This window comes from Cydia pomonella, chromosome 15 (genome assembly GCF_033807575.1).
Source record: "Cydia pomonella isolate Wapato2018A chromosome 15, ilCydPomo1, whole genome shotgun sequence".
NCBI lineage: Eukaryota > Metazoa > Arthropoda > Insecta > Lepidoptera > Tortricidae > Cydia > Cydia pomonella.
Genome location: NC_084717.1, coordinates 8,067,079 through 8,081,655, shown reverse-complemented (window position 1 = coordinate 8,081,655; position 14,577 = coordinate 8,067,079). Strand labels below are relative to the sequence as shown.

The following is a 14,577-nucleotide window of genomic DNA, read 5'->3' as shown; positions in this document are numbered from 1 at the left end:
TATGTACAGTTTATATTCCAAGTGTTTGCTAATGAGATGATCAACTGATTATTTAGCGCTAATATGCATCTATAAATCAAATCAAATATGTTAAATAATGACCATTAATGCATAGATGATAGATAATTTTCCACTGAAAATCTTCGACGAATTAATTGTGTGTCATATTGAATGCAAGTTCTCAGGAAATTTCACATATTTTATTTAATTACTTACACTGATATACAAATAAACATACAATTATCGATAGTTTTAGTACATCCCTAGTTCACAACTAAAAATAATATAAAATATCAAATTTTCGATGTGTTTAAAGCCTGCTGCACCAAAATAAGGTCAAAAGTATCTAAAGCAATACGTACCGGTCTTTATCCAAGGGAAATTTCGCCATAAAATCCCTTTTTTCGTGATTTTCTCGAGTGGCTCGCTTGCCACATATTTCACACTTAGTAAACCGTTCTCTCGGTGGCATTTTAACAAACTCGTTCTTTACTCTGATCACGGTTCACTATTTTCGATATTTTAACTAAATAATAAAGAAATTGCACGAAATACCCGAACAAAACATTGAAGCCTTCATAACAAACAAAACAATTAGGCTGACAGTTGACTTGATGTAAACTTGACAGAATAAATAGCACTGACGTTTTATTTTTCTTCGTTGGCAAAGATTTGCGAAACAAGTTCCATACAAAACTTATTTTGTTCCTAGTTGCGTCAGCCTGACATTATTTTGAATTTGATTAAGAAAACGTTTCGTTAGCAAAACTGAAAATGTCAAAAACAATTATTGTATTATTTCAAAATTATTTTTATTAAAATTATATTTTTTCTGTCAGATAAAATCTAGATAAAATTTTTAATTTTTAATACACCTATATAACACAGTTTTAATTTAATACAAGTAAGCGTGCTACCTTGAAATGAAATTGATAACAAAAGAAAACGGAACGTTATAAACTGAAGTATGGCTCATGACGTCAAAGTCGAATAGATACGTTTAGTGTAATATTTATTATAAAAGCAATTTAGGTTTATAAATAGGTAACAATAAAGCTAAAATATAATATAACACAATTTTATAATGTTTGTGATATAGTTTTTTTATAAAAGAAGGTGTAAACGTTTATAATATAGATTGAATGGAACTACTATGGAAGGTAGAGGCAAGGAACAGAAACTCCTTAGGCAGAATTGTTGCAAGTGTCCAGCTGTCAGCTATAAATAATAGTTCCAAATCTCTCCAGAGTAGCGCTAGAGTAGCTAAGAACCTAGGCGTTATTGACGGAGTGAAGTGCGCTGTCTATGATTAGATTTTTTTCTCAAGTATTCTAGTTATTGTACCGCCACCTATTTATGTTTTTTTTTTTGTCAGACACTTTTTGGTATATGGAGATTTTGTTCCTTGCCTCTACCTTCCATAGAAACTACATTGTAAAGTGAACTGACACTTGTGACAAGGTGTTACCAGGGTATGTTGCAGAATCCCCATATTATGTGCCCACCCACCAACCCCACTACCCAGCAACCGGATAGATCTAATAACCCCCTAGGGTTATTAGATCTATCCGGTTGCTGGGTAGTTTATTCTATTTACTCCTCAGAGCGACAGGGATATAACATGAAATACCTTTCTAACCTCTCAGTAGAAAGTGTAATAACCTCTTTCATCTTTTTTATTATTTTTTAGTTGTGGAAAAAATTTGATTAAAATTGTGAAATTTTTACTGTAAATTGTACAGGAAAAATATAATCGGACCTCTATCTTGGTAACTTTTTTTTTAACTAACAAAAAACATTTCCGAATTCAGTTTGCAATTTAACCAACTATAAGTATGTTTATTACACTGGAAATTGCTATGAGATTACATAAAAGACACCTTTTTTCAAATAACAGAACAATTTTTGAAATCGGTTCACGTGATACATGACCAACATACGTGCATATGTTACATCACGCAAATTAGTTAAGACAATTTGCCGATAGATGGCGCTGTAGGGGAGATAGGGGAGCATTGGGCAGTCGGGAGGTTCGGGCACCACCTTGTAAGTCGGGTCGTATGGAAGCTACTTAATTTTGTGTACTGAGGTAGTGTAGCTTACTAACTGGCAACACCGCTCAGGCTAATGTCATCTGCCATTTTGATTAGTTGTCAGTGTCACATGCCATCGACCGTTTCGTGCGTGCAAAAGAATATATTTTGATGTGATTTCGAAAAAAATAACAACATGATCTACGAAACGCCGTAAGATTGTGTATTTTCTTCTAGTAATGTGTTTACGAAAGCTAATATTAACGTATAAATTAAGGTAAAACATTAGACTAAAAAAAACATATTTGAATTTATTTGCGAAATGGAGTTACGTCACGGACGGTAACACACACTGTCACGCTCGCGGTCCTTCCTTTGATTAAAATAGTAATAGTGAGATTTGCCTGCATCCGCAGTAGTCTGAGTGTGTATCTGTGTTCATCTAAGCTGTGTAAGTGTGCGCAACTAGCGCGCGCTTGTGATAGTGCAATAAAATTGATAGCGACTATTTACTGTGTATCACTATGTGACTTTTTGCGTGTGGTGGGTAGGTGCTAATTGACAAATACAGACAGTTTATTCACTTAACTTTTATTTTCATTCGTAAATAAATACAATCTGTAATACGGCATACACTTACAAACTTTTTAATAACACTACCTCTGTCCGAATCCGAACTTTATAATTTTATATAAATTATATTGACAGTTTTAATATTTGCGCCATCTAGTGGCACCCGTAGGAACTTCTTGCGAGTATAATCCATAGTGATCAAAATGGTTGTCTGCGCCGCTGCTTGTGGTAAACCTCTAGGGGCGACAGGTGTCGCTAAGTGCGGCTGCGGCTTATCTTACCATAAAGCTTGTGTGGGCATGGGTCAAAATGCGCGCGTCGCGAGTACTTGGGCATGCCCGGCGTGCAAAGCGACGACCCCCCGGCGTGACAACTCCGACAATACGCCGGTGAAGCCGGGTGGGGCCGTCGAGGACGATGCGCCGTTGGATCAACAGCTTGACATCGCCGAACAGCTGCGCTTGCTTCGCGCGGACTTCGGCTCTGTGCACGACGAAGTTGTGGGCCTGCGCCAGGAGGTGCAGCGCTTCCACGATCTACTCAGTGGTCTCACTGGCCGTCTGGTTGTCCTGGAGGAGAAGGTCAGGCGCTTGGAGGAGCGGCCCGTGGTACCCATCGACGGCGGGCCAGAAGACAGTTCGCCGTCGGGAGCAACGGTGGAGCTGCAGCAGACGGTGGCACGCCTTCAGCTGGAGCTGAACGACCGCGACCAAGACGCGTTGCTCTCCGACCTCGACATTGGCCACGTTCCAGAGACGAAGGGTGAGAACGTGGTCCACACCATCACCGTTCTCGCGGCCAAGTTAGGTGTCACCTTGGAGCAGCGTGACGTCGTGTTCGCCGAGCGAGTCGGTGCGGTGGATCGGGGCGAGGAAGGGGCCAATACTGAGGCCGGAGGTCGGCCGCGTCGCGTCGTCGTTAGGCTGGCGCGGCGACAGCTGCGGGACGAACTGCTGCAGGCCGCCCGGGTGCGGCGAAATTTCACCTTCTCCGATGAGAACCAGCCGGGCCCCCCGCGTCGCGTCTTTGTCAATGAGCGCCTGACACGCACGAACCGCCAGTTGTTCCACAAAGTTCGTGAGCTGTGTAGGCAGCAGCAGTGGAGGTTCTCGTGGACAAGGCGAGGCAGAATTTATGCCCGACAAGGTGAAGGAAAATCGGCTTTCCCCATTCGCTCTGAAGCTGACTTGGTGCGTGTTTTTGGAGCAAGCTCCGTCTGAGGTCTGGGTGGCCGTGTGTAGTTTAACTTTTACTAGTTTATTTTTTTCTTGTTTCGTATCTCCACTATGGCACTCCAATGTATGTTTATTCTTTTTAGATAATTCTTGTTGGTATATGATATATAAGTCGTTTATAATCTGCAGACTATGCTACTTATTAATATGTCAATCTGGTTCTCTTAATAATGTTATTATTATACTTAGTTCTGTCAGTGTAGTATCAACTGTCGGGTGGTCTGGTATATATAGCTATTATAGTACTCGTAAATAAAACACTAAGAATTGGTTTGTACAATGCAGGTTCTCTTGGAACAAATCATGACAATTTTATAGCGGCTACTGCTCGGCAAGATGTTGATGTGCTGGCGATCAACGAATCATGGTTAAGGGCGGGTGAAGAAGGTCGGGCACCAACACTTCCTGGATACAATTTCCGGCATATTCCTAGACCGCAGGGCGACCGGTCGCGAGGTGGAGGCGTAGGATTTTATATCAAGCGACACCTCAACGCTCGGACCTGGCCTCATCCCGTTGACCCGTTGCATAAGCTAGTGGAGCAGATGTGGATCACTTTTGTTCTCAACGGAAGGAAGCTGGCAATTGGTACGGCATACCGTCCACCCTGGATGGATGTTCAACTGTTTTTAGATGCTGTAAGTGACTCAATTAGTTCAATGCGCAGCTACGATAACTTAGTTTTACTAGGTGATTTTAATATAAATTTACTGAATAGCGGCGACACAAAAACTACACAATTTAATAATTTTATAACTTGTTTTGGTTTAACACAATTAGTGTCTCAGCCTACGCATTTCACTGATACCAGCCAGACACTCATCGATGTTGTCTGTACGGACATGCAGGCTAACAGTACAGCAATTGATCACGTGGGTTCCCTGTATGGTCATTGCCTTGTTGTCTGCAATTTCAATGTTAAGCGCGAGAAAGTAAAGCCTTACCACGTTACGTACAGGCCTTTTAAAAATATCTGCGACAAAGTTCTAGATGTGGACTTGCGGAGCGTGAGGTGGAACTTGATAACAAACCTTGGAAATGTCAATGACATGGTAACAGCCTTTAATCAACAAGTTATTAATCTATTTAATGTACATGCCCCTCTCAAGACAACCGTGATTAAAGCTCAATCATACCCCTGGATTACTGACACCGTCAAATTCATGATGAGGTTGCGTGACAGTGCTGCGGCAGATTTTCACAAAAACCAGAGTGATGTCAAAAAACAATACTACAAAGACCTTAAGTCTATAGTAAATAAAGCTCTGTATTTTGAAAAGGTAGCATATTTCAAACATAATATAAATAATAAAATTAATGAACCCAAAACTTTATGGGAAAACTTAAAAAATACAGTGTTGCCTAGAAAGAATAATGAATTACCTATTATATTTAATAATCCTGATACCTTGAACAAACACTTCCTAGATCTACCAGGAACTTCAGGTGTCACTATATCACAGTTGACCTATTTTGAGTTTCACAAGTTCAATGACTCTGTTTTCCACCTAGATACTATTAGTTCTAATCAAATAATTAAAGTAGGTAATTAAATGCATAAAATCTAATGCTGAGGGTATTGATGGAATAAATCTAAACATGCTTATTTTAACCTTTCCATACACAATTGATTTTATTACAAGCGTAATAAATACCTCCATTCTTACATCCACCTTTCCGGATATCTGGAAATTAGCAGTAGTCAATCCTCTGCCTAAGGTATCGAACCCGTCCATGCTCACAGACCTTAGGCCTATAAGTATACTACCTTGTCTATCCAAAATAATGGAAAAAGTTGTATGCACACAGCTAACTGCCTACTTAGAAAACAACAATATTCTACCGGATGTCCAATCAGGTTTTCGGAAAGGACGTAGCACTATGACTGCTTTACTCGATGTCTCTGATAACATCTTGGATGCTCAAGACAAAGGTATGTGCACTCTTTTAGTCCTCCTTGACTTCTCTAGGGCTTTCGATTGTTTGAATATAAACCTGCTCCTATCCAAATTGAGCTATTATGGTTTTGATTATAAAACTGTAAAGTGGTTTGAAAGCTATTTACATAATCGATCACAAATTGTTAAAGTGTGTTGTAGTGACGGTTCTTCACATTATTCTGAAAAGGTTCAACTGACAAGAGGAGTTCCTCAGGGATCGGTAATCGGTCCGCTCCTGTTCATATTATACTCTGCAGATATAAGGTCTCACATCACGCATTGCAAATACCACATATATGCAGACGACATACAAGTATATATATCATGTAAGCCAGCCGATATTGACAGTGCAATAGATAAATTAAATCAAGATCTCACCACAATAGCATCATGGGCCACAGAAAACTGCCTGCTGCTTAATCCAAACAAAACTAAATACCTTGTGTTTGGCAGCAGGCAACAACTGTCTGGTGTCAGTATTACAGCGGATGTTGAGTTGATGAACACACCGGTCGAGAGGGTGTATGAAGCGCGTAATTTGGGTCTCATAATGGATTGCGGACTACGTTATGAGAAGCATATTGCTGCGGCTATTAGAAGTTGTTTTTATAAGCTTAAGGTTTTATATACAATTCGGCCATATTTAAGCGAAAACCTGCGATGTCAACTAGTTGAGTCACTTGTCCTATCAAAGCTGAATTATGTGGATGTAGTGTTTGGGCCTCGGCTTCTTGCTAAAACAAAAAGGCTCATTCAACGTGTTCAAAATGCCTGTGCTCGTTTTTGTTTTAATATTCCGTTGAGAGCTCATGTGACTCCATTTCTGAATAGCCATAATATCCTTAAAATGCAACACCGTCGTAAACTTCACTTGGCTTGTCTGCTCTTTGGTGTAATGAAGTATAAAACCCCCCCATATCTCTTCAATAAGCTATGTTGTATTAAGCTTCGCGAACGCCGTAACTGTGGGATTCAACTGTTAACGCCGCGCCATGCCTCAGCTGCTTTTCGGGGAAGTTTTCGCTACGCCGCGTCGAAGGTCTGGAATAACATCCCTCCCCCCTTGAGAAACCTGCAAAGTATTCATAGTTTTAAGTCAAAGTTGAAACAATATTTACTTAATCACCAACTTAACCAGGAAGCCTACAGACTTGATACTAGCTGCCTGTAGTTTGTACGCTTTTACTTACGCTTACCACAAGTTTTTTGTTCCTTCTGCAGAGCAATAGTTCACCACTCCTGTTATGCCATACATGTTTGAGTATTATTATGTTAGTATTCGTCTTCCTCTGATGCTGTTTTCATAATATAAAAATCTTGTAAATTGATAAAATGGACGCTCGATGTTGGTCTGGTCTGTCATTGCCTTTTAGTTCGTGTAGCTACCGTTGGCGCTTGTTGCGTATGCAGCTGTAATGTTCAGCCAAGGTATGGTTGGACCGGACCGATACAGTGTTATGTTTACGATGCTTGATATAAAAATAATCTTTACTTAATTTAGTCGTTATCTTTTATCTTTTATCTATTTTTCAATTTGTTCACTCTATATTATTTTGTCTTTTTCCTTCTTGTCTGTTACCTTTCGTGATTTTTCTCACTTGATGGTCTCATCGGAAGATCAGCGCTGGAAGCCACCAGCAACATGCTGAGATGAGGCCATTTCGTGGCACTTTATACTTCCTTTGTTTTTGTTATATCATGTAATTTAATGTGTCTTGTTTGTGTCTACGAATAAAAAAAATATTCTATTCTATTCTATTCTAAATGAGGGGGTATGCTCCCCATTGAGCACAAATTTTAAAGGGAGGTTTGGGCATGCCCAATGCTCCCGTCACTATTGTTTGTTTCGGCAATCGCTGTAAAAAGAAAATTATTTCAACGGATTTAAATTGCGTGTAAATATTGAATTTGAATACTTTTGATGTTTTATTATTATTTATGTTACTAATTATTATTTTTTCTAGAAAAATAACCTTTGAATTTTAAAAAATAAGCGACGCGAAATCCCTAAAGATATAATATTACGTGCCATAGAAGAAATTACAAAGGGAACAAAGATTAAAGTGACTGCAAATAAATACGACATACCTCGATCAAATCTCCAAAGATATTTAAAACAAGGCACTGTAAAAGATGTTTCTTCTAAATTCATATCTTGCCAAATATTCGCTGAAGATGAAGAAGCCAAACTGTCAGAGTATCTCATAACATCATCTGAATTGAATTATCGACCGTCAAAAGTGCAAACGCGTCAGTTGACTTATGACTATGCATGTGCAATACATAAAAAATACCAGAAAATTGGACTAAAAATAAAATAGAGTCAAAAGATTGGATAAGAGGGTTTTGAGTATTTACAGTTTAAAACAGTTGATCGTTTGTTGATTTTGTTGCAAGTTTTTATGATTATATGATTTAATATTCAAGTAATTTACCATTAAGTGGCATATTTAATACAGTGCCCAAGCCTCCCATTGAGGTGTCCAAACCACCCGACCATTGGGAGGTTTGGGCACTTTTGACAGTGTTCAGAAAATCTCTTGCAATTTTGAGACTGGTTATAATTGTATAAGTGTTCTTCGTTATAATTGAAGCCAAATATACGTGCTACTAAAATAAGGAGTAAAAAGTAGATTTTGTTAAAAAATTGGATTTTTATTGAGACTTAAGTAAAAAAGTGCCCAATGCTCCCCTATCTCCCCTACTCAAATATACTTAGTATAGGTACTAGGTAGTATAGGTAGATCACAGGTCTTTCGCCTTTATAGTTACTTTATAGCAACGGAGTGGCAGCTAACCTCTACGAAGGTTCATCATACATAGCGAGTTTTCGTCCGGGAGGCGTCATGGAAATTTGTGTAGGAAAAATCATGTAGGAGCCCTGCTAAAGAACGGATAAACAATAACTGAAATTTTTGACCGTTATTACCAATATTACGATTAACTGTGCGATTAAATAACAATACCAGGCTGCGTAGCCAACGTCCAATGTTTAACGCTTCGTAGCATATCGTAATCATCTCTCTCTATCATTCTTCCATATTAATGCGACAGTGAAAATTGCGTTTCGTTCGCTACGAAGCGTGTACCGATTGGCACGTTGGCTACGCGGGCAGGGCTATAACCGCGAAAATCGACGTACGTCAATTGAGGGCATTTTTCTCTGTCTCCCTAATTACGTCTTTGTGAGAGTAAAAGAGAAAGATGTTGAAATGTGAGAAATCGAACGAAACTAACTTCAATACTTCGAAACTCTAAGGCATCCGCATCCGGTAGGGTTGGAAATGTTGCCAGTGATACCAACAAAGACCCTTTCAGCGGACAGATAAGCAACACTTGATCAAACAACGCACATACCTTAATCACACTTCAACATTGCTAGTTTGTGATAGCTACGCTGGTATAAGCTTGCGTTTCATGCAAAACTTAGATAACTGCCAGCATTGAGAAATCAAGGCCTATTTGTATGTACGGTAACTACGTCTACGTGTGATAGTACAATCAAGTTATTTTCCAAACTACGTACGCACATAGTAAATTTTACGAGTAGGTATACCGTGTACCTTTGATACGATCGCATAAGGGGTAGGGTAGGGGGTAGTTCAAAATGTACTTACTTCTTTTTTACAAGCTTTTATTTACTTTCACCTGACCGTTGTCTGTTTGTAATCAAATCTTGCACGTTAAATTTGACCCACTTCCCGGTTTCCGATGAAGCTGAAAATTTTGCCGAAAACTTATTTATTATTCAGTACCCCTAACGTAAATTTAGTCAATAGCGAAACGTGACGTACGCGTTTGCGTTAAGTCTCATTTTGTATGGGATTTTGAGTTTCCAAAACGTCCCGCTTGGCGCGCTGTTTCTAAATCCCATACAAGATGAGACTTAACGCAAACGCGTACTTACGTCAAGTCACGCTATCGAATAAATTTACACTAGGGGCTCAGATCAGCCATGTATCACTACTTTGTTTTAACTCAAAACGCCGCATTTAGTGATGCGACGACGTCACATCTGTCATAACATAAGTGATCACGATAAACGAAATACAATGCCCCTCGAAATAAATAGATAAATTATTACACTGAGACTAAATTAAAAAATCAGAATCTTCGAACATGCACTTTAAGTTTGTGATTAAATCAAAAATACACAATAACACACGACTGTATAAATAAATACATACTTCTTACTAAGAGATTTTTAATTAGTCAGTTGAAAACACGTGTAACCTCGACTTGCAACATAAGAGCAAAGTTTATTTATTTTTTGAGTGAGATTTTGTGTCTCGTGCTGCTCGTGCAAGTATTCTTTCATTTTGGAACCTTGAGCTTAACAAGGCGTTAAAACGACACGACCGAGCTACAAATAACTTTGGTCTCGTATGCCATATACGGTCAAGGAATTTAATTTCCTACCCATTTCGTACCTTGTCACAGTGACAAACAACATGAAACTCGCTAGAGACCTCATACTATTGTCACTGTGACAAGGTACGAAATGGGTAGGAAATTAAATTCTTTGACTGTACAATTTAACCTAAAAAGGGACAATATATAAGTAAAAACCAAGGGACAATATAAAGGTAGGTGGTAGTTCTTTATAGACCAGCTAAATAAAAATATGCTATTCGTTTCTATCCAAAATAGCATTTAAATGATAGTCCTTACTAAACTTATATTTAGACCTAAGTGTAATTATTGCACAAAAATACTTTGTAGGAAGGCGGAAATATAGAATTATCCATCCATTAACCTGCAGACAAAACAGAAAATTTACCCTATCAAGTTACTAAGGGTGTATACTTATTTGCCTTCATCACTATATACCTACGTAAAAACAACCCAGGTTCTAATGACAAAGTTATAAGTAGCAAATTCTGAAAACATAAGCTGCCTTGTGCAACGCACGTACCTGATAAAGGGTTCAATGGCCCCACTATCGGTCATACAGTATACGATTACACACTATTGTGTTGAACAAAATTAACCCATAAACTTTAAAAGATTTTCTATTTAACTCGGTTGTACAGTCAGCATCAAAAGTAGCGGATGAAACAACGTGCCAAAAGTATCTGATATTCCGGATAACTTCACCAAATATAGATTAATTTCTAAAATTCGCGTTCAAAAGTACATCTTTTACAGTCTTAGTTGTACTATGTATATTAAAGACATCACTTTTTGTTAAGCTGTTACAGAATGGTAGTTACTTATGAAACGTTATTTGATCCGCTACTTTTGATGCTGACTGTACGAAACAGAACATGAACATAATTGCCTCTGCAAAATGGCGGAAGTTTGCGACGTGGAATAAAAATTCAGTTGTAAATTTTCATTGTGTGTCAGTCATACGTTCAAAAGAATATACATATACACTTAGGAGCAAAACTGTCCCAATAGTAGCATATTAGTAGAATGTGGAGAAGTTGATGTCGATCAAGGAGAGGGGCACATGGTTAATACCTAACAGTACTCCTTGAAATTTTCTAAAAATCGGCCTAGCATATTATGTACTTGCTTGGCATTTACGGTTATTTTGTAATTTCGAATCGAAAAGTAGAAAAAATTTTTATTTTATTTTTTACAATATTTATAGTTCCTCCTATGAAAACTTCAAATAATTAAGACATTTTGCCTCTCTAAAATTAGGTATTAACTGTTTAAATCGTGAACATAGTTTTCTAGTTATCTAGACATAAGGCAGAATAACAGTCGTCTTTAACATTGAACTAACAGACACTTTCCATGGCTGTTTAATGGTACACTTTTGCACCGAACTATAAGTCACCTAAAAGTAACTTCAAAAATATGCCCCATTAAAACAATTTCATGATGATTTTATTAGTGGCAGAATCTCTTAATTATATACTGGTCCCTATTTTGAGTTTCCATAGGAGGAAATAAATATATTAGAAAAAATAAAAATGTGTTTTTTTCTACTTTTCGATTGAAATTACAAAATAACCGTAAATGCCAAGTACATCATAATTATGTTAGGCGGATTTGTAGAAAATTTCAAGGAGTACCTAATGTTATGCATTAATCATGTGCCCCTCCTCTTGATCGTCATCAACTTCTGAAACTTCTCCACATTCTACTAATGTAGTAGTGGGACAGTTTTGCTCCTAAGTGTACTAACGCAGCGGCTTACGTGAGTGAATAACTCGCGAATATGACGCGGCGCGGCGCGGCGGCCCAACGGCATTCGCGTTCACAACGAGATCGCCCACGTGGGACACTTCCATAGGTATCAAAGGATTGAATTCACCCGCGCCGCGTTTCGAGTTCGCGAGTTATTCGCTCAAGTAAGCCGCTGCGTTAGGCACAAGGAAGGTAATATTGATCATAATGTTTTAAGCAAACGGGACTCAGGTATTTGCGAATTTATTACCTATTCAAAATTATTACATGAAGTAGTTAAATTGAAGTTTGTGGACGTATTTCCACTTTGATTTCCAATGACAAAAATTGACAGTTAATTGGTGACATCGCTATGTTTCTCTTGACCTAAGTGGTAAAATTATTGCCGTGCCACAATCTGTCAGTGCACTTCAATTGGAAGGGAGGTGGAATTGACAAATCAAAGCCACATCTGAAATTTACAAAGGTTGTGGTTTTATGGGATAGACGCTGGTGGCGAAAGTTCAGAGATCATCATTACTTGCATGTAGGTTAGGTAAGTAGGTGATGTCGGGAATCGTGGGCGTATCATACTAGAGACATTACATTATCAGAACCTTCAATAGTGGATGACGAGAGCTTTCAATGAAATACGATGTTCAACTTACAGTCTTTACTGGACAAGACTGATTTACATGTTACATTTCTTATCTTAAGCAAGCCAGTGGGTTTGAGCCAAAGAGCTGAACGTATCTACTCGTACTTACCTAAAATTACAAATGAATGTGGTGAAATTACAACAGTTGAAAGTGCTCAGAAATATCTAGGTATATATTAAGTAAGTACCTATAATTTTTTATTTATTAACTAGGAATATATTTTATCACACACAATCAACAATGCAATTTACACAATGTTATCAACCATTTCTATCGGATGTGTTGCAAGCCTAATGATTGCAATAATGGCCACATGACATGACTGTCAGTTGCATGATCGTCATTATTACATCTGCAAAGACAAGTTAGTAATAATTATTGCTAATATAGGAAAGTGGCGTATATTTGTTTTATGCACTCCTCGCTTAGGGATTTATATTAGTCAAAGTTTGTGCAGCAACGTGCATTACACATTAAAGGATCGGCCACACCGCTGCTCAAAATACGGTGACGATACTGAATCTCAGTGACGTGCTATAAGCGTCACGATTTTATTGCATACCCTCCACACCGCTGATAATAATACGCTGACGATGCGGAATCGCAGTGAAAACGTCACGACTTAACCGCATGCTCGCCACTGCTCAAAATTCGCTAATGCATCGTATAGGTCGTGACGTGCCGTATGCGAAACTACGTTGCGTCACAGCTTATGCGAAACTAAGATCGTGAGTACAAAATACTTAGTACAAAGTAAATTATCTTAATAATTTACTCGTCTCTGATCTATAGGTACCTACCTAATTGTTACGTTACGTACTGTACACCTAATGGAATCACGTCACATCTTATGATGGGCCAGGTCGTTTAGATAACGGCCTCGTCTGTTAGTTGTCTAATTATAGATGTCTGTTACCTACAACCGTTTTCACAAAGGGTCCTAAATCTTTTAGGTATATCTTCTAGGAAATATTGACTACCTACGAATTTAAGTCAACCACATTGAAACCACAGAATTCGGCTAGGTGTTTGCTAATTTAAGAATCAACATTTTAAATATGTTGTTTACAGACATTTTTATTCCTGACTGTATAGTCGTTAGATTTGTAGCTGGCCCCCAACGGCTTATTCTTTGTCTATTGTTAACTAAAATGGCCTGCAACCAACCTGTAAAAAAGGGCCCGGTCACTTTAACCGGTTATTTAATTACAACTCCTATGGTAATTGAAATAAGATTCAAAATGAACAAATGGAAAAATAATTTGCGATTTCTTGTGTGGTCCCTATACGGTTACTGAGTGCCCGCGAGTCGAACGCTACCGAACCAGTCTAAAATGTGTCCTCGATATGCGTAACAAAGGCGCGTTATCGGAGAGCACACCTACACTGGTTTCTTGAGCGTTGGACTATCCCGCGCTCAGGTGCCAATTAGAATTATACGACCCTTTTTTTGCAGGTAGTGGCACGCGCGGTTTTAGTTAACAATAGACAAAAGATTAGCCGCTTCGGGCCAGCTTCAAATCGAACGACTATACTTCTCATATGCACGTGATGCACGTCTATCAAGAACTTATTCACAAGACCTAACGTGCTCTCGACGTGTTTGTGTTCTCATCGAGGAGTTCTTTGGCTATACCTTCCGACTGCATCATTAGGTCAGCTACATGTTAGCATAATATGTAATTTAAATCCCTCCTAAATTGTAGGAGGGAATCCTAATACGGGATTTGCAAGAAACTCGGCGGGACACATCTTTACAACATATTATTTACTTACATCTAATAATTAACATAATTTAAATTAAAAAATACGTTTGTTTTAAGTCCAAATCTAGACACGCGGCAGCGTGTCAAGCCAAGTTCAAAAGAAGAGAACTGGTGACGCAGCGGCCGTGTGTTTACATTACACGAACCATTAGGAGCCACATTTGACCCTTACAAGTAACACGAAATCTATCATTAAACATAAACATGTTTTTTTTACGATTTGTAATATTTCCTAAAAAACAGTTTTC

The 14,577-nt window shown here is 38.4% G+C and overlaps 1 protein-coding gene and 1 long non-coding RNA gene across 2 annotated transcripts; one reads left to right on the top strand and one right to left on the bottom strand.

The window, feature by feature from the left end:
- The first annotated feature begins 2,809 nt into the window (after positions 1-2,809).
- On the top strand, positions 2,810-3,826 carry LOC133525859 (uncharacterized). The gene has a single exon (XM_061862265.1). It carries the CDS (start codon positions 2,810-2,812, stop codon positions 3,824-3,826), a length of 1,017 nt encoding a protein of 338 aa, XP_061718249.1.
- A 282-nt stretch (positions 3,827-4,108) lies between these two features.
- On the bottom strand, positions 4,109-7,541 carry LOC133525701 (uncharacterized). Its single transcript, XR_009800613.1, has 2 exons — positions 6,978-7,541; positions 4,109-6,853 (listed from the first exon to the last, which is right to left on the bottom strand). It is a non-coding gene; the product is annotated as an uncharacterized LOC133525701 (long non-coding RNA).
- Positions 7,542-14,577: the final 7,036 nt, after the last annotated feature.

Bases quoted from the DNA above. Each gene is read 5' to 3' on its own strand.
- LOC133525859 (XM_061862265.1), top strand. From the start codon at position 2,810: ATGGTTGTCTGCGCCGCTGCTTGTGGTAAACCTCTAGGGGCGACAGGT.